Genomic DNA, 27,448 nt, shown 5'->3' with positions numbered 1-27,448 from the left:
GCCTCTGTCTTAATTAGTCTGGAAAAAGTGCCAGCCCAGCCCATTGCCAGCCTTTTCAGAGTTCCAGGCTACAAACCAGGAGCTGCTGCGCAGCAAGCCACCCCTGGTGTGGCTTCCGCACTGCTGCCCTCGTATGAAGGGCCCGTTGTTGCAGCCTCTCCTGTGTTGCAGTTGCCACTTGCCTCTGCCTGTGATAGCTCTGCTGTTTCCTTGCATCTGTGGCATTGCTGCCAGCTGTGTCTGGGCTGCTGCCTCCCCTCAGCCAGATGTTTCCAATACTCACTGTGTCTTCCAGCTGCAGTCAAGCCATCCCCCACCCCTTCCCTCCTGTCTGGGATGGCTTGGTGCTGCTGGCTCTGTATGGAGCCGAGGGGCTCTGCCCACAGCTGGTGGGAGTAGGGACAGTTGCATCAACCCGCGTGGACGTGTCCCTGTGTCAGCCAGCTCTGGATGGGCCCTGTTGTCCCTACAGTCCCATGCAAAGAGGGATGTGTGCAAAGGGACTGGGTTTGGTTTGGGCAGTCTCAGTCCTCCAGGAAGGCTTGGGCTTTTCAGGCTGTTGATACAGTGCTCATCACATAATGCATTAGCACTTACAGGCATCCTGGAAATACACCTTGTTATGCCACATCCCATCCTGTGAGTCATGGGAATGTCAGCCCCACTTGACAGGAAAAGAAACTGAGGCACCAAGGCAAAGTGACTCATCCTGGGAACACATAGCAAGTTGCTGCCTGAGCTGGGCTGGAGTTCCAGTTGGGTCTTCCAATGTGCCCTTTTGTTCCTGGTCATTGTCAGTTGGAGCTCAACATCGGCCCCTTACAACCAAGAGCTCCCCTGTGTCATGGTATAATAAAGCTTCTCTGAGCATCTTCCTCTAGGTACTTGAAAGCATAACAAAGGATGCTTCTCCTGCCTGACTGCTGTAGGGGAGTGCTTCTCTGGCTTATTCAGAGGGGAAATGGAGATGCAGCGTCACTCACCCAATGCGTCAGTGATGGCCTAGAAGAGAACCCTGGGACCAGGCTGAGCCCCTGCTCCCCTCGCCATAGCCAAGCCATGGAACTGTCAGGAGTTCAGTGCGTCAGGGCAGGGAGGGAAGGAGGTGATGTCTGAATCCCATTGAAGCTGCTTTCAACGTGCGTTTGGATTCCAAGAATGGCTTAGCAGCATGAGCTTGTCTGCATCTGAGGAATCTGTTCACAACACTTCTGTGGCTTTTGTTTTCCCTGCAGCATTCAGCCTGTCTACGGAGCCCAGCACCCGCCACTGGATCCCCGGCTCACTAAAAAGTAAGTGCCGGGCCTCACCACTCCCTCTTGGGCAGGCAGTGAGGTATCTATGCCTCTGGTTTGCAAGGGTGTTTTCTACCCTGTCTTGCATGAAGTATCTTGGACCTTCATGTCCTTTGCAGTCTGGCAGCTTTGCCCCTCCGGTTTGCTAGACTGAATCTGCCTGTGTTGTTGATGAGCAAAGAGTGGTGTCGGCTGTTTGCTGGCCAGTGTGAAATGAGCTGGCAGCCACACTATAATTTTAGTGGCTGGACATCCACAGCTGTCAGCCCACTCATGAGCACCAACTTGGGCCAACTCAGCTGAAAATCTGTGAGGGGTACTTTGAATCATGGAGCCTGAACAGTAGGAGCAAGCAGTGTGTGGGGCACCAGCAATGTGGCATATGGAAAACACTTAGTCCCAGTGCTTTCAAGTCAGAACGACTTTTCCCCAGCCCTTAAAGGGAGATGTTATCTCCTTGCCTTGTCTCCTTATCATGTTGCACAGTGGTGCCTGGGCACACTCCGGCACCTGGACTTCAATTCCTGCAGCATGAAGACAAGGCAGACGCTCTGGCTGTGTCTGAAAACATACCCAGGCCCAGCTCTGACAACTAGGATTGCCACAGCCATGGGCAGAAGCACATACACACAAACCTGCTGTGCTCGCCTCTCCCTAGATTAAGTGCGGCTACTGATCTCCCTGGTCTGTGTGTCTGTGAGCCTGGCAGCCACTTTGTGCAGCCAGGAGTTATGGGAGTTTGTTCTCTTTGTATTGCTGGGCAGAAGAGCCAGACTCTCTGGCACCTCTCCTGCTGGTGCTCAGCTTTTACCAGCTCAGGCGAGAACTCTTGGGCAGCCTGCTTGTGGCGGGGGTGGGGTTCATAGGAGGATTAACGCATTCCTTAGCATAGGCTGAGGAAGAGGGCAGGAGGTCATGATACTCTAGGATAAAGAGGCTGGTGTGGTGCTGTATTGGGCAGCCCTTGGAAGAGAAAGAGGATGGAACTCTTGGGAGGAGCCATGTGGGACTGTGAGGGCTGGAAGAGGCCAGGCTTACCTTGTATCCTAGCACTGATGTACTCTCCCCACGGCCCCAGCTTCATCAAGGACCGTTCCAAGGTCAACGCACTGCCCCTGAAGAGCAAGAAGGCCTCTAGCTTCCACGAGTTTGCCCGCAACACCAGCGATGCCTGGGACATTGGCGATGATGAAGACGAAGACTTCTCCTTCCAGACCCTGAACTCAAAAGTGGCCAAGGCCACAGCAGCCCAGGTCCTGGAGAACCACAGCAAGCTGCGGGTAAAGCCTGAGCGGACCCCATCTGCACTGAACGAGATGCCAACCAACTGTAAAGTCATCAAATCCAGCAGTGAAGCCCAGCTCTCTAGAACATCTGGTGAGTACCTCTTGCAAACATGCTTTCTTGAGTGGTTGTTGTTGAACTGAACCTCTCACTATTGCCCACATAGAGGCTTACAGAAGAATTGCCACTTTATGGACCTTGATTTGTCCCTACATTACTAGTCTCATGCCCCAAATCCAGGCCCAGCAGCTACCTCTCCACCAGCAACATTTAGCCTGGGGTTCTTTGGGGGACCACAGCCTGCTTATAGTCCTTTGCCTGTCAGCCTTGGGTCAGCATCCCCCAGGATTGTGAATCCATCCTTCCAGGCTGCTAAAGAAGCCCAGAAGGTCCTTTACAGCTCCAGGTTGGTTGCTCGGAAAGTAAGTTTATAGATCTCAGCAGCCAGCAGATGGCAACAGAGTCTGTGTAATGCCTGTTGTGTTCTGCAAGCCAAGGTGCCTGCTCCTTGGCACGAAGGAGGCCCAACGATGTAGGCTAAGTAACATTGGTTTTGCTGCAATCCCCAAGTGCCCTCTTCTGCTGACACACAGTGGTCAGGTTCTGAGCAAATGGCAGCTTAGTGTGTTGAATGCAAAGGAGAGGAAAGAAGGAGAGCAAGAGGAAGGGGTTGAACAGGAGGAAACAATGAAAACAGCAGCAGGAAGCTGGCTGTGCTCCATCTTGGACCATGGCTTTGAAGTCAGTCTGAGTTCCCATCCTGTGATGTCCCCAGGCTGTACGAGAGTTTCTGGTAGAAGGAAGTAGAAGGAATTAATGCTGCCAGGGTGAAGCGCTGATGTTGGTCGTAGCTTCTATTTCTCAAGTGCATTAGGAGAAGGGGGAAGGCAAGCCCGGGAACAACGGAATGATGGGAGACTTTTGAGGGAGGTCTTATTGCTTGCCAGGGTGCACATAGGGCCAGGGCTGACTCTGGACTATCCAGCTTCTTGAAGTATTAATGCAATCCCAAGGACTAGAGAAGGCACCCCTCCTTGGGCAAGCCTCTCCTTTGTTAGGGGGTTGGAGGGATCCCAAAACAGTGTGCACACACTAGCAGACAAACCCAGAAGTAGGGTTTTATCCCTCTGTAGGCAACAGGGGAGCCTGAGGCCCAGTTCAGGAACAGAACATAGATTCCCTGAGTCCCTGTCCTGTGCTTGACTTCTGCTGTGATGTTGCTCCCACCCTGCTGGCTCTTTGACTGTCATTTTGCCCTCTGACAGAGGACACCTGTGTGCGGAACCCACTCCACAAGCAGCAGTCTCTCCCACTCAGGCCCATTATCCCACTTGTTGCCCGCATCTCTGACCAAAATGCCTCAGGGGCTCCTCCAATGACTGTGCGAGAGAAAACCCGTCTGGAGAAGTTCCGGCAGCTCCTGTCCAACCACAATACGGACCTGGGTGAGTGCAGGGGAAAGGGGTAGTTCAGGGAGGTTTGGGGTATATCATTGGGGTCCTGTGGCATCCATCAAATGTGAGCATGGAACAGCACCAGTGGGAGCTGGATGCGGTTGCTGCTGGGGGTACTAGGCTCTTCTGGGGATATTTGGTGCTAACTGAGCAGGGATCAGCTGGATTGGAGCCCCCTGCATCTGCTGCTAGTGATGTTGGGGACACAGGTTCTGGGCTGGCTGGGTCCAAGCCCCTGTGGCCCTACAGCGGATTGTGTGTGTGGCTAATGCCAAACCTTGCTGTGGACATGGTGTCTCTAGAGCCCACAGGAGCAGACTGGGGTTTCCTCTCCTTCTAGGTGTAGTCCTGACTAGCCGTGGACCTCACTCAGGACGTGCCTAGGGATCTAACCCACTGACACCACTGTCCGTTTGCAGATGAGCTGAGGAAGTGCAGCTGGCCCGGTGTGCCCAGGGAGGTCCGGCCTGTGACATGGCGGCTCCTGTCGGTAAGTACTAAGGCAAAGGCCTGCTGCAGCCTCATACAGACAACTGGACTAGCCCCTGGGACTACATGTGTGGGAGCATGTGTGACTGGGCTGGAGGTTCATAGATGTTAGGGTTGGAAGGGACCTCAGTAGTTCATCCAGCCTGACCTGCCCTGGGCAGAAAAGAGCTCTGGGGTCAGATGACCCCAGCTAGGTGCTTGTCCAGTCTTCTGTTGAAGATCCCCAAGGTAGAGGAGAGCACCACCAGAGGTGCTTGGCCCTGCCTTATGGCACGTGGTCAGTACAGAGAGTCTGTTGAGTTCTGTATTCCCCTACACAGTCTAGCCATCCCTGTGCTCCCTGAGAAGTCAAAGTTGCACATCCAGTTAGCAAGGGGGTTGGGGTTAGAACAGAGGTGTCTGAAATGCTATCCAGCAGGCCCTGACTGACTCCATTTGGACATTCAGACTGCTGGCTGCCAACTTGTCCCTTCTCCCCCTGTGCCAGGGATCAGGCATTAATAATCTGAGCTCTGAGACTGCCAGTGAGGTCATCGTCCCCAGTGGTGGCAGCCACCACCCTGCACCCTGGCTAGTCAGCCTGCGCAGCTCACCCCTGTAGGTAATTGGTGTCTTGTGGCAGGTTTGAAGAGCAGCTGGTGCTGAGCAGCTAGTCAACTCTGCACTGACCCAGGGCTGCAGCTGGCTGCTGGTGGATTGCCCCAGGTCAGGAAGGGGAAGAGACCAGGCAATCCTGTGTTAGCAGTGTTGAAGCCCTTGTGAGCTGCTCCTACCCCAGAGCTTTGTGCAGGCTGAAAGCACTGCCTGGCAAGCTTCACAGGCACTGGCCCAGCTGGGGCAGCAGCAAAGGGAAGGGGCCTTCCTGGACACACTGCCTTTCCCCTCCAGGGCTACCTCCCTGCCAACATGGAACGGCGGAAGCTGACTTTGCAACGTAAACGGGAGGAGTACTTTGGCTTCATTGAGCAGTATTACGATTCCCGGAATGAGGAGCATCATCAGGACACCTACCGGCAGGTATGGGCTCTCCTCCGGTGGCTAACCACCCCCCCCCCCCGGGGTTCTTCTTTCATCTCCTTCTCATCTGTGTCCTGGCATATTGAGGGGGGCTGTTTTACCACCCCCACCACCAAGGGGAGGCCATGGAGTTCCTCACAGATCTCTCTAGCTGCCATGTTGTCTGATTTCCCCTCTACCTGAAGTCCATCCTCCCTTAAACAGCTCACCCCTGCACCAGTCACTAAGTCTAAAGGCATTTCACACTCCATCTGCTCCCACAGAATCAAGCACAGGGGCTGGAGGGTATTGCAGGGAATTTCCCAGCCTGGGTCCCAGTTAAAAATGTTTCCTGCTGAGCTCCTCGGCCTCCTTGCTGTTCCTTTCGGCCTGCAGAGAGAATCAGTTTTCCCCTCCACCAAGCAGCCCCACTGATCTGTGTAACAGCTGCTCCCTCTGACCCATGTGGCTGACATGCATAACCCGCTCTCCTTTCAGATCCACATCGACATTCCAAGGACCAACCCTCTCATTCCACTCTTCCAGCAGCCACTAGTCCAGGAGGTGAGGAGCTGATTCTTTCTAGCCTGCCTGTGGTGGGGCAGGCCAGTTCCTTCGGGTGACCATGGGCTTCCGCAGGAGATGCTCCTCTTCTTAACTAGGGCATCAGGGCCCTCTGGCTTCGGCGTGTCCTCCTTGGACCACCTGCTCCTTGCTGTGAGGATCATTCCAGCAGGTCTAATCCAGTTGCATTGATTTTTGGAACTTACTTCTAAGCAGGGTGGGGCTCCCTGCTGGCCAGTGGGTGGTCAAGGACAATCATCTTGCCTGGCTTTATGGAGACGGTTGTGTGGGTGAAACTCCTCTTCCTTTTCTACTGCATGGTTCTTAAGGTAACTGAACCAAACTCCATGAACATGCTTTGAGCATTGATTCCTTGTGAGGGGAAGGAATCTTGCAGAAGTTTTTGTTTTCTCCTGGGGGGAGCGTTCAAGGTGGCAGTGATGTGATGTGATGTGAAATGTTGGAAACCTCATCCAACGGACCTGGATGGAACCACCTTGGACCTATGGAACCACCTTGTTAGAGATAGGGAGGCCAGCCCCAAAAGATGGGAGGGGGAACTGAGGCACAGAGATGGTAGTGACTTGCCCAAGGTCATGCAGCAAGTTAGCAAAGGGGCTGAGGTTAGAATGGGGGTGTCTAGGGCACTGTCCTGTAGGCCTTGATTTTGACTCCAGTTGCATGTTTGGGTTGCTGGTTGTTCACCAGTCCCTTCTTCCTTGTGGCAGGGAGTGGGTATGGGGCCTAACTCTGAGGAACAAGTCTACAACTGGACTGGGTCAGACTGAAAGAACTGCCAGCTACAAAGGCAGCAAAGCCCCCCTCATTCTGTCCATATGGACACCAGTGCCAGTCTGATGTTGGAGTAGGGTGGCAGAAGGGTGAGAACAGCTCCCTGGATCCCAGGGTATGAGTGTGAACCTTGCTGTAGCCTCATCCCAGAGGCCCCTGGTTAGCCCAACCATAAACACGGGCTGAGTCGTTTCTGGCCAAGGAGTTGAAAGGGGCTGGACATGATGCCAGCCACGTCCTGCCTTGTGTGCCTTAGCTGGAGACTAGCATGCCTGCCAGCCTGCGGGGCCATTTGGGGTCAGGCTGACTTTGAGCTTTGTTTTCTGCTTGTGATTGATTAAGCTGATGTAGTTTGCTTGTGACCTTCCCCATAGAGATAAGTCCTGACACATTCTACGACTTGGTAGCAACTACTTTCCTCAACCTTCCGGGCTTCTTTGTGCTGGGCGAGAGATCTGGCCAAGAGCTCTAGCTATAAAGAACATAGCTAATCATTTGCCAAAAGCAACTGTGGGTTGATTAGGAAGGGGAAGTTCCGTTTGACACCAAGCCAAGGCCCTGAAGCTAGAACAGGAGGCCTTATGATGACATGTGGGAGCTGTCATGAGACTCATCTTCACTGTATGAATGGGAGGCTTTCTAGAATGGCCTGGATAGCCTAAAAGAAGGTAAAAACAGTCAGGGAAGAGTGTCCTTTCTTGGGCTAGAATACAATGCAGGGTTATGAGTCTCCTGGTTTCTGCAAGGAACAGGATACATTGGAGGAAGAACTCCAAGATGGGCTAAACTCCTTGCTAATACACTCTGTGTCTCTTCACACTGATCTCTTGAATCACATCACATCCTGCACACCTATGGCAGGGGGTGCGCTTCTGGAGCTCAGGGAGAAGGGAATATCTATGGAGGCAAAGAACAGTCGGGCATATAGCACATGCTGCAACCCTCTGGGAAACTTGCCCCACCATGAAAACGATTTCAGGAGGCCATTCAATGACTGCAGCTTGCTGTGGCAGAAAATAGAGGCCAGGGTACTGTGCCTAACATGAAAGTTTAGCTGTTGGGTGCTGGCTTGGTTAGTGGCACTGTCACGTCACTGCCATTAGCTAAATGTCTCAAGCACATGTGTACAGATAAGTTTCTGGGGTGACTGACTGCTTCCAGTGCAGTTGGCTCTGATAAGACACTGATAACTGCCTTTGACCACAGCCAGGGCTGCATCTAGGTCTTAGAAGATCAGGCTTCGCATCGATTTAATTTTGAGCTTTGCCAAAAAAAACAAACCTTGTAATCCAGGGAGGTTTGGGCAGAGCTGATGAGGGATCTGTGGATCACATGCACCAAGGCATCTAGATGTTTCCTCCTGTTCAGCCCTGATCCTATCAGTGCTGCTTCTAGAAATGGCTCTGCTAAACCATAACTCCACCCGCAACTTATCTGATGTGCTGCTCTGCCTTTCATTTGGAGGTGGTTGATGTGAATATGTGGCTTTCCTTCATTCTTTCCCTAGATCTTCGAAAGAATCCTGTTCATCTGGGCCATTCGACACCCAGCCAGCGGCTACGTACAGGGAATAAATGACCTGGTCACTCCATTCTTTGTTGTGTTCCTCTCCGAATATGTTGGTAAGTGACGTCTAGTGCTTGGAACCTGCTATGGCCTTTCAAAGCAGCATGTGGCCATTTATAAGTTGCTGGTATTTTGCTGGAGAGGTTCTCCTCTGTGTGACTATCATATGAAACTAAATTTTGAATCTTCCTTAACCTCCCATCAGTTTATATCTCCCCTTCTGGATTGGCTGTAGCCACGTAACATATGCAGGGCTCAGCAGAAGCAAAGGTGGATTTACATTTGAATGCACTTAATCTGGTTGTAGTTTTAAACAGAGCAGAGCCCTTCAGTCACTTAGCATTAGCAAAGCCTTGATGTATCAATTTTTTCTTGGTCTTATTGCTGGAAGTCTTGAGCTGGCACCCTTTCAGCTCCTGAGCTTTAAAGAGACCCTGTCCAAGTACAAATGCATTTCAATATGATCCCTGCCCTGTGCTCTCAATTGCAGACTCAGCTGGGTGTAGCTCAGATCTTTTAGAATGTGCATTGGTTTTCCACTCCTGCATTTTTTTTTTTTAAGGAATGTCCAGGGTGCAGTGCAAAGATCTGAGAGCTAGTACTTTACTAGAGTAAATGGCCTGGATGGAGCACTGCACTGACAGGGCTGTACTCACCCCCTGAAGTTCCCAGCCCTTCCCTCCTGACTTCATTGTGCTTTGGCTCGCTCCATCTAAGCCTTTCTGGAGTTGAGCACCCATTTCCCAGCACCTTATTCTTTGAGGGATTGAGCTGTCTCCATTTCAACTTGTTGGGAGACAGGGGTGCTCAGGCCCTCAGAGGATTGAGTTCTCAATGTACAGGGGTGCGCAAAGCAGTGGCATGAAGCCCAGTGCACAAAATGTGCCTCCTACGTGCCCTTAGTGAAACTCCTTTCCTCTGAACCTCTGCAGAAGGAAGGAGCTTGTCCTGTGAGTGCCTGAGCAGATTCCATTTGAGCAGTAACAGCCTGCTCTCCTTCTCTCGAGGCATTACTGGTAGGAAAGGCCCTGAAGCCTTTGCTATAGCTCAGTGTCACCTCAGAGGCTGAGCTGGGTGTATTGGGCAAGTGCCTCTCAAGTGCAGAAGTAGTCCAGGGTTTTCTGGGAGGCTGCACATGTTACCTGTGCAGATCAATGTGATCTCTGATGAGTGCAGCCCGGGATGCAAGGCCACCTGTATTGCATTTCCATATGTGGCTCTGGTGGTGGTTGTTCTGGACACTCTGATCTGACCTTCCATTTTGCAGTGACAGGCTCGTGGGGCTCAGATAACCAAAGCTCTTTCACTGTAAGCCAGATCTTCCTCCCAGAACTTGTTAGAGGAGAGTGTCCTCTGCCTGGAGAGCCATCCCCTCATGGAGTGTGGTCCATGCACAGAGCAGTTCTTAATGCATCAGCCTGTTGCCTCTTAAGCCTTGGGTTCAAATCTTCTTCAGATCACAAGTAAAATGTGCTTTAGTCTCTGGATAATCATCTGTGCTCAGGGTCTGGAGCAGATCCAGCCATTCTTGTTATGTGACTGTAGAGATGAATTTGCCCAGGGAGCGTGGACTTGGTCTGATGCCCAGCTCTGCTCAGCCTGTTGCTCTATAATGGTCCGTGCTCTCCTCTATAAGGAACATGAAGTTTACCCGCTTCATCGCCATATGATTGTTGGGTGGAGCCCTGGCTGTTTTCCTGCAGCATCTCTTCCTGGCAGGCACCAGAGCAGCTACCACTTGACTCATAAAAATGTTTGCTCTGTCACTGCCTGTCCACCAGCTATCCTGAGGGCCAAGCCCCGTGATTCTGAGATTAGCAGGGGCTGGGGTGGCACTTGGGCTCTCACAACAAGGAGAGTGCAGAGGGGTTTGAATCTGATCCCTCATCTGTATAGTGTGTTAAAACAAAGACGTTCACGCATGTTACACCAGAGGCCTCGCCAGGTCAATGGCAGGGTTCAATGGAAGCAGGCCTTTTTACAGATAGTTCTTCCTTGTCGTCTTCAGTGTTTCACTGATGCCTGCTAACTAGGTGTTGATCCCTGTTAAGTACATGTTGCTGCCATAGGGAGTTGCCTGAATGCATGATAGGGAAGATGTTGCCTATAAGCAGTTATTACCTTTATCAGGTGTTGCAGCGAATGGACTTCAGCTATATGCACCAGAAGTCTGAGGTGAATGCAGCACATGCTCAAAGAGCCAGATTCTGCCTGGAGATAGGACATCTGTACTTTGATAAAGACCATCAGGGCAGTGGTTCTCGACCTCGTTAGATTCGGGGCCTCCTTGGAAAATCTCAACTCTTTGCTTTCATTCCTGTCTTGAGTACAGAAAAATATCAGTTATGTTGCAAAGAACTTGTAAAGCCCCGAGCGGGGCAAAACGTTAGTGACACTCTGGATTCCCACTTGAAATCATTGGGTTTATCTACTGAATCGTGTAGGTATTTGCACACCTAACAGGGCTAATACTGTGTGGCGTCCTACAGAACACTGAAAAAGATCTCCTGGCACCCTGGGGTGCTCTGACACCCCAGTTAAGAATTACTGGTTTAAGGAGTCTGACCACAGTTGGAGCATGCCTGCCCACTCTAGCTGTTAACCAGCTCAGGTGATAGTAGCAGTGCAGCCATTTCAACATGGGCTGCCAGTGGTCCAGGTTGAGCTCTTCCAGCCTGTGCTGAGTTCATGCTAACACAGCTTGCCTGATCCTGGTGCCTAAGCTTGTGCAGGTCAGCCTGCTCTTGCTGTCGTGCAAACCTAGCCCTAAGGCCTGCTGCCCTCCCTCCAGCATCAGGTGCTGCTGAAGGGAACATGCTCCATGGCCCAGCCTGACTCGCTGTTTGACTCACCCCAGAGTGGACACCCGGGGGAGGTGGGTGGTTAAGTTCCAATTGTTGGTTTCAGATAGTGTCCGCTACCCCTCTGGTGAGCACCAGGCCCATCTATGTAGGGGCCTTAAGGAAGGAGTAGCCTACCTGCTTGCCAGCCAGACAAGGGGAAGCTGAGATGGTTGAGCACTAGATAAGTAGGGTTGCTGAGGGCCCCTGACCAGGGCATGCCACCCACAGAGGCAGCTGCAGTTGGGAACCTCTGCCCTTATGCAGACACAGACATACACTTGTGCAGGCACTTTGCTAAGCTACCTTTAGCACTGCTCTAATGACTGACCCTGAGGAAGGGCCATGCAGCCCTGGTGATGGGAGTGTGATTGCTGTAGTTATTTATTGGAGGTGACTGCAAATTGTCTGGTGCAGGAGTGCATGGCACACAGCCTACCATGACCATCTCAGTGGCCTGCCACAATTCCTCATTCACTTGCATTACTACAGTAGAGTTCTCACTCCCCGGCAGCTCATTACTCTGCCTCCTGGTGTGGTTCAGCTTTCCTCTCAAATACTGAGGGATCATGTTTCATCCATTTGTGGTGGCCCTCCACTGGAAAGCACCCTATCCACTGGGTTTCAGTTGTACCCCCCTGGATCAATGCAGGGTTGTACCTTGATCATACATTGCTTTGCCCAAGTTGATATTCAGTTAGAGGCTCCCATCACCTGTTCCTCAGCCAAACAGATCTCCATGGAGTTTCTTCTTAATTTTGTCCTACTACTCCTGCCTTCTCTGGGATCTTCCTCTTGCCCAGCTCTTAAGTCCTGCGCCCCAGGACAGTCCCCTGGTGTCTGGCTTTTGGAAGCAGTTCTGTCTGTCAAACCTGTCTGCACCTTTTGAGCAATATGCTGTCCAGGATAGTGCATGCCATGCCAGGAATACAGTGACTGTAGCCATATAGAGAGGTCCCATGCTCTGCTGTGGGAACATATGACTGGAAAGGACCTGGATCATTGAGGCCAGACTATCACAGGCAGCCAGGTCATAAATCCCCCTCAAACTTTCCAGGCTCCGTCTGAAGCCTAGGCATGTCCCTTGCTGCTGCTACTCCTATCTGAGCAGCAAGGGCTTTGTCTTCAGGCCTGTTATGCAGCCTTAAAAAGCCATCTTGCTGCCACCTTCCATTGCAAGCCCCATCCCCCTCCGGGTCTGACTCCATGCTGTTCAGCTCCCCCTCCCATTATGGCAGAGCCTGGAAGAGCTGAGTCATCAGGGCCAAAGCCACTTCCAGGCAAAGTGTTTTGTGTGATGCAGGAGAGAGGCTGCCAGCCGGAGGCAGGAGTCGTGGAGCTGTTCACTACAATTAACTGTTCAGCACAAGCTGGAGCTGACACCACAGCCTCTCACTGTTTGATTTCCTGGTTTCTCCCTTGGCGTCACCTCCAATAGTAGATTAGCCTCAGCTGGCAAGGGCAGGATTACTTGTTAATTCATCTCATGCATGGGCAGCAGGTATTGGGAGCCAGGGTGGCAAACCGGCAGCAGCTTCCATACTGATTGATTAAAACCTCTCCCCTCAGCTGATCTGCTGGTTAGCGCATGTCTCTTCCCAATTGGCTTTTCTGTCAAAACTGATCAAGAACACAGCCAGGAGGTAAAGCAAGCAGCAGCCAGCACTGTCTTCCCAAGGGGCCTTGTCTGGCTTCAGGCCAGCTGGTAGGAAGAAGCATGTGCAAGGTTCTGGGTAGAGCTGGGCCTTGAGGCCAGTGGTGTGATATCAGTCACTCTAGGTGTCTGTACTCCCGTGATGGCTTTTGCTGTCAGAAATGTCCCTTCTACCAGCTCAGATCCAGCAACGCCCTTCTACTACTGTTGCTCACAGATGATCTGTGATTCGACTGCCGGAGGAGCTGTGCGAGAGGCAGAAGTGAACTTGATCCAGGAGTAGGGTGACCTAGTGGCTCGAGTGAGGAGTCGGGATACCCAAGTTTCGCTTCATGTCCCTTCAGTACCATGGAGAACTCCTGGTACCGGTCCTTGGTACAACGCTCCCACCCAGGTCAGTGCAGGAAGGGGATGGGCATCGGTAATGGTGACAGACTTGAAACCCTGTTTCAGATCAGCCAGTGAAACAAACTCTCGTGACACATCCTTGGCCTGTGTCTGCCCTTCTGGTTTATTTCAGGAAACCTAGTAATAACATTTAAGGCCTCCTGGAGATTCTGCCTTCACCTCAGGATTTGTGAGGAGTGAGTAGCCCTTTGATGTAGGAGTCCCTGGGCCCGGAGCAACCAAGTACAACTATTGTAGCTGCGACTTGAATGCAGAGTCTGTCTGCTCTGGTTTGTCCAGTTCTGGCTGAGCAGGTGCCAGTGCCCAGCTTCTTCTGGCTGTTTGAGCTCCCAACTCTGTCTGGTTCCCAGCAATCTGGGTCTCTGTTGCAACACTTGCCATCCCAGGTAGCTCTGTGCCTTGTTGCCGATCTCAGGTGGCCCATGCTGATGAAACGGCCAGGCCACTGCCTCCAGACATACAGTGCACTGCCTGGCATGTCTTGAGATCCAGTGCCAACTTAAGGGCCTTCCCACAGGTGAACAGGATGTGACTATCCCTGGGCTGTTGCTTTCATGACCTTTTAGCTTATAAATAGCAGCAACATGTGCACGGTTCTCCCAATACATTGGTACAACCTGGCAGTGTCATGCATGGAGCAGCAGGTAGCATCATCCCTGTGCCCCTGGTGGTAGGGATGGAGATGGTCCCCAGGGGAGGTCTGATGGGGAATGGACTTCCTGTCTCATGATTAGCTTTGATTTGGGAGACTGTATTCTCAGCAGAACAAACCCAAGACTTTTAATGAGAAAAACCCTTCCCCCATAGCCTGGCAAGTAGGGCACTCCCTAGGAATGTGAGACACCGGGGACATGACAGCTCTTTCTGCTCCTCCTACCCAGGAGCAGGGACTTGCCCTCTTGTCTCAGCCAGGTGCTGTTCTGGGCTAGGAGTGTCTCCATTATGGAGTTGAGGGATGAGATCCCATGTGACTTTCTTTGACCCCAGCCCCTTTCTCCCATTAGTTTGGGTTTTCCAGCCAGCCCCATCTGGTCAGAGTCACCAGGGCCCAATGCAGGGTCATTCCCTGGAGTTCACTCTCTACCTTCAGCTGTGAAGTGTTGTACTGCCCCTTCACCAGTACCTCTCTTTGGGCATAAAGGGCACTTGCATGCTTTACCATGGCCTCTGGGCACCAGAAAATGCCAAGGAGCTATGGGCCCTGCTGCCACTACTGTAGTTTCTAAACTTGCTTCTTGCTATAAGTCTGGGTGCCTACCAAGAGGGGCTGGCTAGGGTCAGGCTTGTTTGGTGCCATCTCCGCTTTGTGGTAGTGGGGGGCGGGGTGGGGAGAGGTTGAAGGAAAAGAATCTGTCTTGGTGCTTGGTGCTATAGCTCTGCATTGTGCTCCTTGCGCATCCCCATCCTGCCAGCTCTAAGCTCTCTGGCAGGTGGGCTGGAGCTGAGCCCTGAGGTCCCAGCCCGCCCCCATGCTGCCAAGCTGGTATGTCCGTTGCCAAGGTGTTCTGTATCAGTCTGCCGCACAAACGCAGCTGCCTTAGCGAGCTGGCAGGGTGCGGGCGCTCCTGGGCCAATGCCAGCCACAGATCCACGTGTGGAGCGGCTGCTGCTCCCGGCTGATCAGTGGCTTCAGCTGAAGAGTGCTGAGCTCTGCTAGTTTCAACTGGCACACGCTGGGTGGGGAGCGGGTGCGAGGCACCGAGGCTGCAGTAGCAGCAGCTGCGCAGGAACCCACAGGTGGAGCCGGGTGGCAGCTGGCAATCACGCTGGCATAGCAGATCCACTGGGTGATCCAGCAGAGGTGGGAATGGCTGCGGAGAATGCAGGCAGGTGTCTCACTGCACGTGCCAAGGGCAGGCAGGGCAGGAGACACAAGTGCAGCTAACCCATGGAGGATGTTGCTGGGCACAGCTCTTTGCCCTACAGATTTTACACATTGCTTCTTTGGGATGTGGGAGGACAGTGTCTGTTTACCAGTTTGGAGTGAACCAAGATGACTAATGCAAGGAGTAGGGGCTGTAGCACCAGCTGGACCCTGCTGCTGTTCAACTGCCCCAAGAGCACTGATGAATCTCAGGCATTGGCTGCTGCACCAAACACCAATAGCCCCTTAGTTGCCATGTCCATCTGTGGGAAAGGCCCAATATCCTGCAGCCAGCACTGGGATGTTGTATTCCATTTGTGGCAATGGTGGGGTTTGGATCTGTGCCCTTTTCTGCTTGCATAGAGCTAGCTTCAACCCTGCCTGCTCACAGGGTCCACCGGTTCCTACTGTAGCATTTCTGCTTGTTTAATACCACCACGTGTGTGGCCCTTGGGTTGCAAAGTGAATCTGCTGGTCAGTATCGACTGTGTCTTTACCATGTCTTGAAAAGGAAGCCCTGCCTCTTGAGGTTGTGCCTTCTCCCTGCTCATCTCAATTAGAGGTATCCGGAGGCCCAGTTAGGGATAAATTAAGACATTGATTATTTCACTGCTAATCATAGCAGATATCTTGGACTGTTGTGGGCAGAGCTTGGATAAACCCAGAGGAGCTGGGTGTGTCAGGTGGGCTGCTCAGTCAAAAGCCAGCCAATGCCAGGAGCCCTGGGCTAGTAATCCTGCCACTGTGAATGTGCCCACTGTGCTACAGGCCTGTAAACAAGGGGCAGATCTAACCCTCAAGTAAGCAGCTTGCCCCAGGCCACAACAGATGTGAACAGCTCTTGCCATGGCAGGGGAAGGGGGGATCAGATAGAAGTAGCTTTGAGGGGAGCATGTGAAGGTGCAGATACTTTGGAATGTCCCTGGCTACCCCGTCATGCCTCGTCCCCTGTGCCCTGGCTGTGCTGGCTTGGTTCCAGCCACCAGTCTTGCCTGGGGGAAAACTGGGATGCCCTACACAGCAGGGAGCCAGGCTTGCTTCCCCGCTGGTGGCTGTGCTCTGGAACAGGCTTTGCTGCCGTAACAAGCGCCCCTCGGCCTGGGCTGGCACGGCTGCCGTGGAGTTGCTGGCTGGTATTCAGTCGCTGGCAGAGCCATATGCTGCCTGTCCAGGTTCTTTACACAGGGCCGTTGTCATGATGCTACAGAACAGCTGTTTGCACCAAGCGATGCGCACCAGAGAGAGCCTTTTCAACGCTTCCCTCTGCCAAGCTGCTTTTAGCTTGTGCCTGAGCTCTCAGTCTGGGGGCCGTGCATGCTGGAGGGGCGAGCTGGATGCTTGACAGAGGCTTTTCCCTTCCACAGCCCTTGCCCAGATCTGGAGAGTGCACAACTGGGAGCTATGTAGGTTTCCTCTCCCCCCCAGCCCTTGTATTCGCCATCCTCACTCCTGTCCCATTCACGGGTTTTCCTGCTGCTGCCTCCTTTCTGCATGTTTTGCCCTGACACTCACAGTTGCTAGGCTGTCTCCTTCACCTTGTCAGTCTGGTCTCTCCTGTGTCTGAGCTGCGCCGTAAGTTCCCTCGGGCAGACCTCTCGGGCAGCTGGGCTATAAAGCATCCATATTTTACAGAAACATTAAAAATACCAGCTTCCCTAGGGAGCAGTTGGGAGCTGTTTGAGAGGCAGATGCCCCCGGGATGGAACAGAGCAAGTGCTGGTGCGCAGGAGTGCCATCCAGGCCTAGTTTCAGATAGAAACAGATGGCTGCATCCAGCCACAGCTGCAGGGTGGAGCCAAAGGTGGCAGACTCCAGCTTTACGCATTGCCGTTCCTACAGCTCTCAAGTGGTGAGAAGTGTCCTGAGCTTATCAGTGGCTATCACCTATCAGGACCTGGCCGATAGCCACCATCTGCAAGTGGGTACCTTTCACCAGGCAGCTGCTGCCTCTTGTAGCCTCAGCCCAAGCCAGCTGGCACAATGCCCTCCTCTCTGATTCACGAGCATCGTGTCTCTCCTCTGATGCATTGTAACCCTGAGCTGAGTGAGGGAAAGTTGCGTAGGAAAGAGGCTGGGCTTTAAAATATGCATGTCATTGTCTGTGGGTCTCTGAGCCTTTCAGAGCTTTGGATGCCCAAAGGAGTGATCCTGCTGCTTTTGACAATACCAGCCTCCATCCTGCTGTTCCTGGTGACTGGCAAAAACTAGTGGAGCATTAAACGCAGGTTGCTTGAGACCTTGGCTCCAGGGCAGGCTTCTCTTGGGGCAGGGGGAAGTCTGGGTGAGCCTGACCTGACTTCTGAAGGGAGTTTGTGGTGAGGTCCCCCTCCCTGAGGGCAGGGCATCCTCTGCTCTTGTAACCTAGCGGTGCCCAGGGCTCCAGCATTCAGACAACTCCCCAGTGCCAGAAGGGGTGGCCCGCCTGTTGTGCATGTTCTTACCTCCCTCCACCCAGGCTCATGGAGCATGAACCCTAGGGGGAGCTGAGTGCATCAGCCCTACTGGTTTGTACTGCAGGGTCCTCCAGACCCCATTGTGTTAGATGCTGGGCACTCAGACCAGCTGAGGTCACTGGTAGAGCACACAGGTCTCCTGGCAGAGGCTGGTGCCCCAGCTCCTGACTCCTACTGCTGCCACCTCCAGAGGTTTCCACTAAAGCCACAAGGCACTGGAGGAGCCACCCTGTGTGTCTGGGCCATGCAGGGCCATGCACATCGGTCGGCATCCTGCTGTCCCGCCACGAACTCCTGTTTGACACACTTCTCCCAGCCTGTTGGAAGGGAGTGCTGCCTTTCACATGCCATGTGCCCTTCAGGGACTGAACTGACAGCAGCAGGCACCTGCTGAGCTCCTAATTAGCTGGATTTGAAAACTGAGTCTGCAAAAGCATCCTGTCCTCCCGAGTCCCCCAGAAAACCTGCAGCTTCTCCTGTGTGAGGCAGCTCTGTCCCCTGGCACTCCAGTTTTGGGTCAGCCTAGCGAGAGGCAGTGGCCGTCTGAAGCTGAGCAGTTTGCCTGTGCGGAGGCACTGCCATCGGTACCTCAGCACCCTGAGTGAGGCTTTTCAGTTGTTTAAGAGCCGTTAATGCCTTCACAGCTCTGCCCAGACTCTCAAAGCCCTCCTGCTCCACCTGATTGTATGTTTTTGTAGGCTCCAGCTGCCAACTCAGCATAGCTCCCATCTCTTCCTACCAGGTAGCCACATTTGTAACTCCTGTCCCCATTCCCCTCCTGCTGCTCCCAGGAGGCTCGATGCTGCCTGTGTGCCAGGCTCTTGCAGTGGAGTGGCGGTGCCCATGTGGTAGAGCCCACGCAGGGAGCCACTGCACAGAAGCTAGTCCAGTGTGAATTCCCAGCCCTGCTTTCTACACACGATGGTTCCTGCTTTGCCAGGCCCTGGGGGGAATGAAAAGCCTCATCTTCCTTCAGTTTCACTGGGACTCGGGTGCTTCTTTATTAGTTGTAGTGTGGTAGCATGGAAATCCCATAGCTATGGTTGCTTAGGCTAAGAGCTGTCTGAATTCAGAACAACCCCAACTCCCACATTTCCTTTGAAAGGCCCAGCCTCTCAACCTGGTTTCCAAAGACACCTGCACTGGAAAGCCCAGAGAGATGCCAGCACCCACACCTCTGAAACTGGGGCCCACATCTGCCATAAGCCTTGGGGACGGTGGTGTGAACCTGCTCCCCCCCCAGCTACAGTTGGGGATCCTGCAGCAGTGATGGGTACCGTGACTTCCTCAGAGCTGTGCGCAGGCCTTGGCTTTAACCACTAGACAAGTGGTTTTCAATGTGTGGTCCACAGAGCCCTGGGGGTGCACAGACTATGTCTAAAAGGTCTGCAAAAGATGACTATGATCAATGAAAAGTATGCGACTACCCACACTTACAATTCAAAAGGGTGTGGACCCCCATTTGAAATTTCCAAAGGGTTCCACAAATGAATAAAGATTGAAAACCACTGCAGGAGACCATACATCCCTCAATGCCTTTTATTCTAAAGCCTGCCCCAGATACTGCTGCAACGCTTCTGTCTCTGTGGTGAGGCGGAACAGGCAATAGCAGCAGGGAGGGCAGGGAAAAATCCTGGCTGCTGTGGTTGGGCTGCTGCTGAGAGTGGATCTGACATGAGCACAGAGCTGCTGAGTCCTTGGGCACATTCCAGCTAGGGCCGTTTCCCTTGGTGTTTCCTCTCCTTCCTGCCCTGCAGTGCTGCTGCTTGCTGCTAAACAGCTGCTGGCCTCCACCTCCAAGCTGGCGCCTTGCTTTGGCCTGCAAGGCCACCTGGTAGGAAAGGCACTGTGAAGCTACCATGGCCCTTGCTCTGAGGAGGCAGAGGCTGCAGTTCTGCATAGCTCCCCCATCCCCTTCCTGATTTGTGCCTGTAAGGTTTGCTGCTTATTCACAACCCACAGCTGCCAAGCTTCTTGGAGCTGGAGCCCTCCACCCATCTCCACTTCATCACCCGCTCCCGCAGAATTAGGTCAGCTGCACAGGAGCTGCTGCCTCAGCCTTGTTCTTTAATGGCCTGTTGCCACCTGTGCAGTGACTGTGTGCAGAGAGCCTTGTGCAGCCACCTGCTCTGCGCAGACAGGAAAATCAGCCCTTCAAGCTCTCTGTTGAAGGCTGCGTGCCGGCAGGCTAGGATATCTCAGCTGCCTTTAACCGTCCTGGTGCTTTCAGCTTAGCAGCCAGCACAGGAGGAAGCAGCCTGAGAAAAACAGCTACAGGGAGCAGCTGGGGGAGGCCAGGCTCAGTCAGACTTGCAGGAAAGGAGAGTACTCCTGCAGCCTTCGCCTTGGCCTTGGGGCTGGCAGCATTCTCCTCAGATGGACTTTAGATGTGTTCTCAACCCACGGCTGTTGGGACGTCTCTCCCAGCTTAATGCAGGAGTCATTAGGTGAGAATCTCTGGCCTCATCGTCTGTAGGACATTGAGCTGGTTCCTGCACATGGTTCCTTGGTCCATGTCTCCACAAATCTGGACCCTAAGAGCAGTGGTGAACATACTACCTGTTCTTGTCCCTGCCTTCCCTTCTCGGGATGTACCCTAGGGATTCTCTTGGCATTTTGTTTTTCAGAGGAGGATGTGGAGAACTTTGATGTGACGAATCTGTCGCAGGATGTGTTACGCAGCATTGAGGCCGACAGCTTCTGGTGCATGAGCAAGCTGCTGGACGGGATACAGGCAGGTGCCCGGGGGCCACTCCTAAAAGCAAAGTTCACCCTCCCCCTTCCTTCTCACCTGGTGCCAGCCCCAGCATCCTCTCTCTGCCAGGGAATAGCCATCCATCCCTCACTCGAGCCTTGCCTCCTCCTTGAGTAACGTTCTCAGCAACTGTCCTGTGTTGAGCTTCTGCAGTAACAGTCCCAGCATGCCTCTGATGTTGAGAACCCAGGTGATCAGCTCCAGGGCCTTCCAAGTCCAAATCCTGCTCTGCCACTGATGTACTCTTGTGGCCTTGTATGCATCACTTACTGGAGTCTCTTTCCCTCTCTGGGCCCCACATCTCATCCAGGTCTGGGGCATGGGAACTGCTCTCTTCTATCCCAGCAGCCCCTGGAGGAGGAGGAGGGGCGAGGGCCTCTCAGCTACGTTCCAAGCCACACAAGTGCTTTCTCTGTCCTTTCTGCTGCTACTGACACACAGTGTCATCCCGCAGGACAACTACACCTTTGCACAGCCAGGGATCCAGAAGAAGGTCAAAGCACTGGAGGAGCTGGTGAGCCGGATTGATGGTAGGTGGTGAGGAGATCTGAACAGGGGCAAGGTGGGGGCCACGTGGCTCTTGTCCATGACTCCCACAGCTGATGGTGGTGGTCTTGGGTCGTGGTGTGTGGCAGACCCTTTTGGGCAGGCATGGTTTGATGAAGAACAGGGATTGGCTAGTGGGGATGTGGAAGGGGAGAAGAATGGAGGTGGTATGCCAGGGGTTTTGGTTTCAGGGCTCATTTTGGAAGCATGGAAAGCCCCCCCGCCCCCGGTAAGGGTGCCATAGTTATCTTTGGGCAGAGTGTCCTGTAGTTGTGTGATAGGGCTGATGGTGGAGTTTGGGGAATAAGTCAGAGAAGCTCTTGTCTGGGACAGTTTGGATAGGGCTGATCCTGCCTTGGGTGGTGGGTTGGACTAAATGACCGCCTGAGGGCCCTGCCAGCCCTACTTTTCTATGAATGGGGGTGGCTGGGGGTGGGGGAGGAGAAGGGGCATAGAAAGCACCTGGGAAGAGCGGGAGTGCGGTTTGAGCCAGGCAGCACCTTAGCCCAAGGGCACGGGCCCCACTGTGACCCCGAGGCGCCAATGGCATGTGCTGTTTCAGAGCAGGTACACAATCACTTTAGGAAGTACGAAGTCGAATACCTGCAGTTTGCCTTTCGCTGGATGAACAATCTGCTAATGAGGGAGCTCCCTCTGCGCTGTACCATCCGCCTCTGGGACACCTACCAGGTACGCCACACCAGTTGCCCACCCTCCCTTTGTTTACCTTAGTGTGGGCATCCAGCACAGCTGTGCCACAGGGACCTGGCATTTGCAGTCCAGTGCTGTTGTGGAAATGAGCGGCAGCAAAGTGATCAGTTCCCTCATGCATCTAAAGTACCTTGTGGTGAAGCATGTCCTGGAGTACCCTATGATGGGCTGGGGACAAAGGCAGGTGAATCAGACCCCATTGGCACTAGCTTCCCCCTGCCTCCGCATTAGGGACTGACCCGGAGCTTTGTGTCCTTTGCAGTCAGAGCCGGAAGGATTCTCCCATTTCCACCTGTACGTCTGCGCCGCCTTCTTGATCAAGTGGCGGAAGGAGATCCTAGATGAGGAGGACTTTCAGGTGAGTCCTTGCGGAGCCACACCACTGAATTTGGGGGGCATTGCCTCCTGAAGGTGAGTGGCATGTAAGGAGTTAACCCTAAGCAGTCAGTGGAGTCCTGTGTGGCTGCACGTGTCTGGTGATCGTGCCCGAGCAAAACATCCTGGCATAAAAGCTGCACTCAGCTAAAACCTGCAGCTCCTCCAGGAGCCAGGTAGCAGGAGGCACTGATTGGTGGCAGGGAGCCCTAATGCCACACACTGCATAGACTCCTCGTCTGACCTTGCCAAGTCCCCGCCTCTCCCTCTGCTTCTGTTCCACCAAAAAAGTGAGGTCAGGAGTGCCCAGGTTTAGTAGGGCTTTGAGGATCAGTTGCTTTGTGTCTCAAGTGCTCTGAGACTGCTGATGTAAAGCTGGGGAGGGCAGGGTGCATTCCCAGGGGCGGCACAGATCAGTGCAGAAGTAATGGCTGCTGCAGGGTCTACATATGGATGCTGAAATGAGAGCACCCAGCACAGCAGGGCATGGGGCACAGAGCTGGGTGGAGTGGGAGCAGGCATGTGATCCAGTCAGGCTCAGTCCCATGAGGGCATGTGTTCTGCATACAACGTGTAAAGAAGCAAGGCATGAGGGTTTGTCCCCAGGGCAGGTTCTTGGATGAAGGAAGATGACTAAATCATGCTCCTCAGCCCTCCTCTGTGCTGGCAGCAAGCGTGCTGCCTGATATAATTGTGTCCCTGTGCAAAGGTTGGCAAAACCTGGGTTGTGCAGATGCCGTCACAACCAGCTTCAGACCTGGTGTAAAGGTGCAAATTCGTTGACTTCAGCCAGGCAGCATGGTAGAGCGAGCAGGCCACTGAGCTGGTTCTAGGGCAGTGGTTCTCAGCATTTTCAGACCCAAGGCCCCCCTTGTTAGACATGAGGCCCCCTTGATGCACCCCTCTGAAATGCCAGGTCTTGCTTTTTACTTGTTTTTTGACTACAGAAAAACACTAGAGTAATTCTTCAGTTGTAAAAAACTCAGAAAGCCCACAGTAGGGCAGAATAGTTTTGACACTATGCATCACAGAATCATAAAAAATGAGGGTTGGAAGGGACCTCAGGAGGTCACATCTAATCTAACCCCCTGCTCAGAGCATGACCATCCCCAGCTAGATCATCCCAGTCAAGGCTTTGTCTAGCCGGGTTTTAAAAGCCTCCAAGGATGGAGCTTCCACCACCTTTCTGGATAACCTGTTCCAGTGTTTTACTACCCTCCTGGTGGGAAAGTTTTTTCCTAATATCTAACTTAAACATCCCCTCCTGTAACTTGTGACTATTGCTCCTTGTTCAGTCACCTGCCACCACTGAGAGCAGTCCAGCTCCATCTTCTTTGGAACCATCCTGCAGGGAGTTGAAGGCTGCTATTAAATCTCCTCTCAGTCTTCTCTTCTCCAGACTAAATAAGCCCAGTTCCCTCAGTCTTTCCTCATAAGTCATGTGCCTGAACCCCCAAACCTTTCTGTTGGGATTCCTGTTTGAAATCTCTGGGTTTATCTTGTGAATTATGACTCTACGCTTGTAGGGCACCCTGTGGCAACCTTGAAAGGATTCCATGGCACAGCCCCTTGGTTGAGGATCACTGCTTTAGGGGGAATGTAGGGATCTGGTCCCTGTTGTGTCCCTGATCTGCTTTGTGACTTTGGGCAAGTGGCTTCTCCTTGCTCTTCCTCAGTTTCCCCATCTGACCCCCCTGGTGAAGCACTGTGGAGGTAGTGGACAGGCGCTGCTCTGTCTGGCAGAGCTGGATTATTCAGTGCTGCTACACCTGGTTGTACAACCCTGAATCCAGACTGCACCTCAGATCCTGCAGCCACTGCCCTTGCAAAGACCAAGCCCCCATTCTTTTCTTCCTTGTTTCAGGGTCTTCTCATGTTATTACAAAACCTACCCACAATACATTGGGGCAATGAAGAGATCGGCCTTCTCCTCGCTGAAGCCTACAGACTCAAGTACATGTTTGCGGACGCCCCCAATCACTACCGCCGATAGGTGCCAGGACTCAGCCCCTCCCCCACACCCGGCCCCTTCTTCTGGCCCGATCTAATCACTGTGGCATTTTGTTGTGGAAGTCCTCAGACACTGGCCAGGAGCCACTGCTCACTGTACAAAGCTCCCATTGACTTGTCTTAACTCTCAGTGTGCCTGCCTGCCACTCCGTGCACGTGGATGTGCCACTCCAGCTACCATCAGTATTTCATACCGTGCCAGTGGCCTGAGTCTGGGGAAGAGCAGAAAAGGAGCCAGGAGGGGGCAGTTCCTGCAGCTTGAAGACTAAACTGAGCCGAGGACTGGAAGGCCCCAGGCCTGGTCCAGCTGTGACCGACTGTCTTAGCCTTGCTGACTTTTGTTAACCCACTCAAGCACAGACACACCCCATCCCTGTACGCAGCACTCCCCCAGCTGGGTCCATTCCCCCTTCAGATGCCGTTCAATCCAGCTCCCAGATGAAAATGCCTTACCAGAGACTCGCCCCGGCTGGAAGCCTTTTCAGGGGATGGCCACGCTGTAGGACGCAAGCAGCTCTCAGGGCCTTGCTTTGCTCCACGTGTCTGAAGAATTGCAGCACTTCAGGGGTTAACAAGAGACACACACTCCCTTCCCATGCAGCACGCCAACACGCGTGTGGCATGAGTACACGTTTGGGGGGAGGGGCGAATGGCTGACCCATCCGCGCGCAGTCCTGAATGACACGCGTCAATTCCTGTGAATAACCAGTCGAATCTGCTGTTGGCACAGCCCCTCCAGAGCAGGGGAGGGTGGAGGGGCTGTGCCACTGGAAACCCCCTTCCCATGACAACACTCCTCCTCCAAGGCGTTCTGTGTATATGGTGTTCTTGTGTATATGGGTATCAGATGTACAATATACGTCCTCTGTTTGTAGCAGATATGATTTTATATTTATAATGTGCGTCCCATGCGTGTAAAGCCAGCCTAGGTACGAGTACAGTAGGGCTCCGGGCTCCTCGGCATGACGGGTTTTGGAGCTGTAGGCACTTCTGCACTAGCACATTTGAAGAAATGAGGGTTTATTTCCTATCAGGAAAACTTGACTTAAAAATCTGTCTCGAGGCCCCCCAAGGTGCAAGAGGGGTTTCGAGGAGAGAGGGAGGAGCTTGCCGTGGCTGGAAGAACTCAGTACTCAGCCATGCTCTTTTCAGCCCGGCCTCCAGTGATCTCCGCCCAAGCGCTCCAGTGTGGCTCTGGCCACCTCTGCTGCCTTGGGTCATTACTGTACCATGCTGGAGGCCTCTTGTTTGGAGAGCAGCAAGCATCAGTCTGCTTCCCCCAGCTTTTCTCCCTCCCCTGCCCCACGGTGTTGTCCCATCAGGTCTTTAGGGACGTGAAGAGAAAGAGCTGTTCCCTCTTGCACGTTTCTGCACACTCCCGGGGAGAAGTGGGAACAGCGGTGGCCTCTCCCCAGACTCCCCACCCCTTTTCCTGACCCTAACCCCCCTCCTTGCCTCCATGTGCTTTTAAGGAAACCAGTTTTGAATGTTTTAAGGTAACACTTTAGTCCTGCCCGGAAACGGGATCCCCTCAGTGCCAAGCAATGTGGGGCACATTCCTCCCCACGGGTTGCTTCCTGCTGGCATGACCTTGGCTTGTCTCCTCAGGAGCCTCTGATAACTCTGTTTCTCAGAAAGAGGCAGTCCCAGGGGCTTCAAGTCAGATAAGCAGCCCCGGAGAGGCCGGAAGGTGTGGGCATGTGTGAGAGAGCCTTGTTGCCAATAAAACTCCAACCAGTGTCTCAAGAGTTGCTTTCCTAACCTGGAGTTGTTTTCTCAGGCATTTGGACTTGATTTTGTGTGCGTGTGTGTGTGTGTGCGTGCGCGTGCCTTTTGTTGTTTTCTGGGAGAGAGCGACCTGGTGGTCATTAGTTTAACATGACTAATTAAAAAACCAACAATGAGCCTGCGTTCTGGGAGCTCTTTTGTTTGTCACGGTTGGTGGGGACCAAAGCAGGGCTGGTAAAGACCTGCCTCGAGACAGCTGGGTGACCTTCGAGACTTACTGTGCTGCACCCCCCCATCCTCCCTGAAATGGAGGTGGTGACCTTGACCTCCCTGTCAAGCACTTTGCAGTCTCCCAAGCAGAAATGTTCACAAGGGCTCATGATTGCTTATTACAACATTTTAACTAGAGGCAGTGCTGCTGTTTCTCTCTGAATTGGCATTCAGGCCCTCAGTTACCAGCCTTCATTTTAAAACCCCAGCTCTCTACCTGAGGTGCATTCTCATTGAATCCCAAACGGTTGGGTTTGATGCTGGAACTGCTGGTGGAGCTGCTACGGCCTGGCTTTCTGTGAAAGGTCAGACCAGGTCAGGTTGACTATCCCATCGGACCTCACAGCCGCAGGTGCAGAGTCCAGAAAACCCAAGTCTCTTGGAAATGAAAGGTTCTACATGTACGTGGTGCTGAGAAGCCAAATGTTCTCCTTGCTCAGACAAGTACATCAGGAGACACAGGAAAAGGCCAAGCTTCCCTCCGGGCCCTGCTAAAGCACTTCAGCTCTGATCTGAGAGCAGGGCAGTTTATCTTGGGATCACAGCAGAGTCCTATCAAACCCCCAACCTCTGCAGAGAACACAGCGGGGAGGATGGCATGCAGGAGACACAACCCGTAGGACCAATTCACTGGGCTACCTAATGGCCACTGTCTACATTGCAGTAGTCCTAGAGGTTCCCTATGCTCAGCATGGTACACAGCTGTATTGAGAAGAGTTCACTGTCTAAATACGTGACAGGTTGGGATGGGTGAGTGACATGCCGCAGCTCACATGGAGGGTCGGTGGCAGAGGTGTGAGTGGAGCCCAGAGGGACCTCCCAGGCCAGGCCCCGACTTCTAGCTCCTGCTTTCTCCTGTCAAGATGGTGACAACTTTGGGCTGCCACTGACCTGCATGGGGACTGAACCACACCTTCAAAGGGGAAAGCTGTTGCCTTATTCCCAGTTCCCCTGGGAGATCCAGCCTGCCACTTCCAGCCTGCATGAAGGGTTCCTCTCTCGCTTGCCGCAGCTTGCTTGCTGTCACTCGGGGCCAGCAATGAATTCTGTGTACATAAGGTCAACCCTGTAGCAGGTTGACCTGTTGGACAGCCAGTGCCAGGCCTGCACCAGGTCAACCCCATGCATCTCTATGGGAGGTTGGCCTCTTGTCCAGACAGTCCCTCCCAGGCCTCATGTCCCACCTTGCATTTCTGTGGGGGGTACTCTATTGTCCGGGGAGCTGCAGGTATGTGACAGATTAATCAAGTGAATTCCTATGGAATGTCGATCTTGTCCAGGCAGTACTGCTGAGGCGCCAGGTCAACCCCATGTATTCCGACGGGGTTTTTCGGTCCCCAGGTCAACCCCATGCATACCTGTGGGAGGTGGCAGGGGTGGCCTGACCCCAGGGA

At 53.3% G+C, this 27,448-nt stretch overlaps 1 protein-coding gene across 1 annotated transcript in view; it reads left to right on the top strand.

Annotated features, from left to right (window-relative positions):
- The window catches only part of TBC1D22B (TBC1 domain family member 22B), a 29,292-nt gene extending 3,332 nt beyond the window's left edge, over positions 1 to 25,960 (top strand). Inside the window, exons 2-13 of the mRNA XM_019546222.1 lie at positions 1,236 to 1,292; positions 2,374 to 2,672; positions 3,845 to 4,024; positions 4,453 to 4,523; positions 5,411 to 5,539; positions 6,017 to 6,082; positions 8,382 to 8,496; positions 20,287 to 20,393; positions 20,869 to 20,944; positions 21,523 to 21,650; positions 21,934 to 22,029; positions 23,911 to 25,960. Of these exons, the coding sequence (XP_019401767.1) occupies positions 1,236 to 1,292; positions 2,374 to 2,672; positions 3,845 to 4,024; positions 4,453 to 4,523; positions 5,411 to 5,539; positions 6,017 to 6,082; positions 8,382 to 8,496; positions 20,287 to 20,393; positions 20,869 to 20,944; positions 21,523 to 21,650; positions 21,934 to 22,029; positions 23,911 to 24,039 (1,453 nt within the window). The 3' untranslated portion in view covers positions 24,040 to 25,960. The remainder of the gene's footprint in view (positions 1 to 1,235; positions 1,293 to 2,373; positions 2,673 to 3,844; positions 4,025 to 4,452; positions 4,524 to 5,410; positions 5,540 to 6,016; positions 6,083 to 8,381; positions 8,497 to 20,286; positions 20,394 to 20,868; positions 20,945 to 21,522; positions 21,651 to 21,933; positions 22,030 to 23,910) is intronic.
- Positions 25,961 to 27,448: the final 1,488 nt, after the last annotated feature.

The sequence above is a fragment of the Crocodylus porosus genome, unplaced genomic scaffold, assembly GCF_001723895.1.
Source record: "Crocodylus porosus isolate Cpor-Errol unplaced genomic scaffold, CroPor_comp1, whole genome shotgun sequence".
NCBI classification, from domain to species: Eukaryota; Metazoa; Chordata; order Crocodylia; family Crocodylidae; genus Crocodylus; species Crocodylus porosus.
Note: the sequence above shows the minus strand (reverse complement) of the source record. Positions and strands in the feature narration are given on the sequence as shown.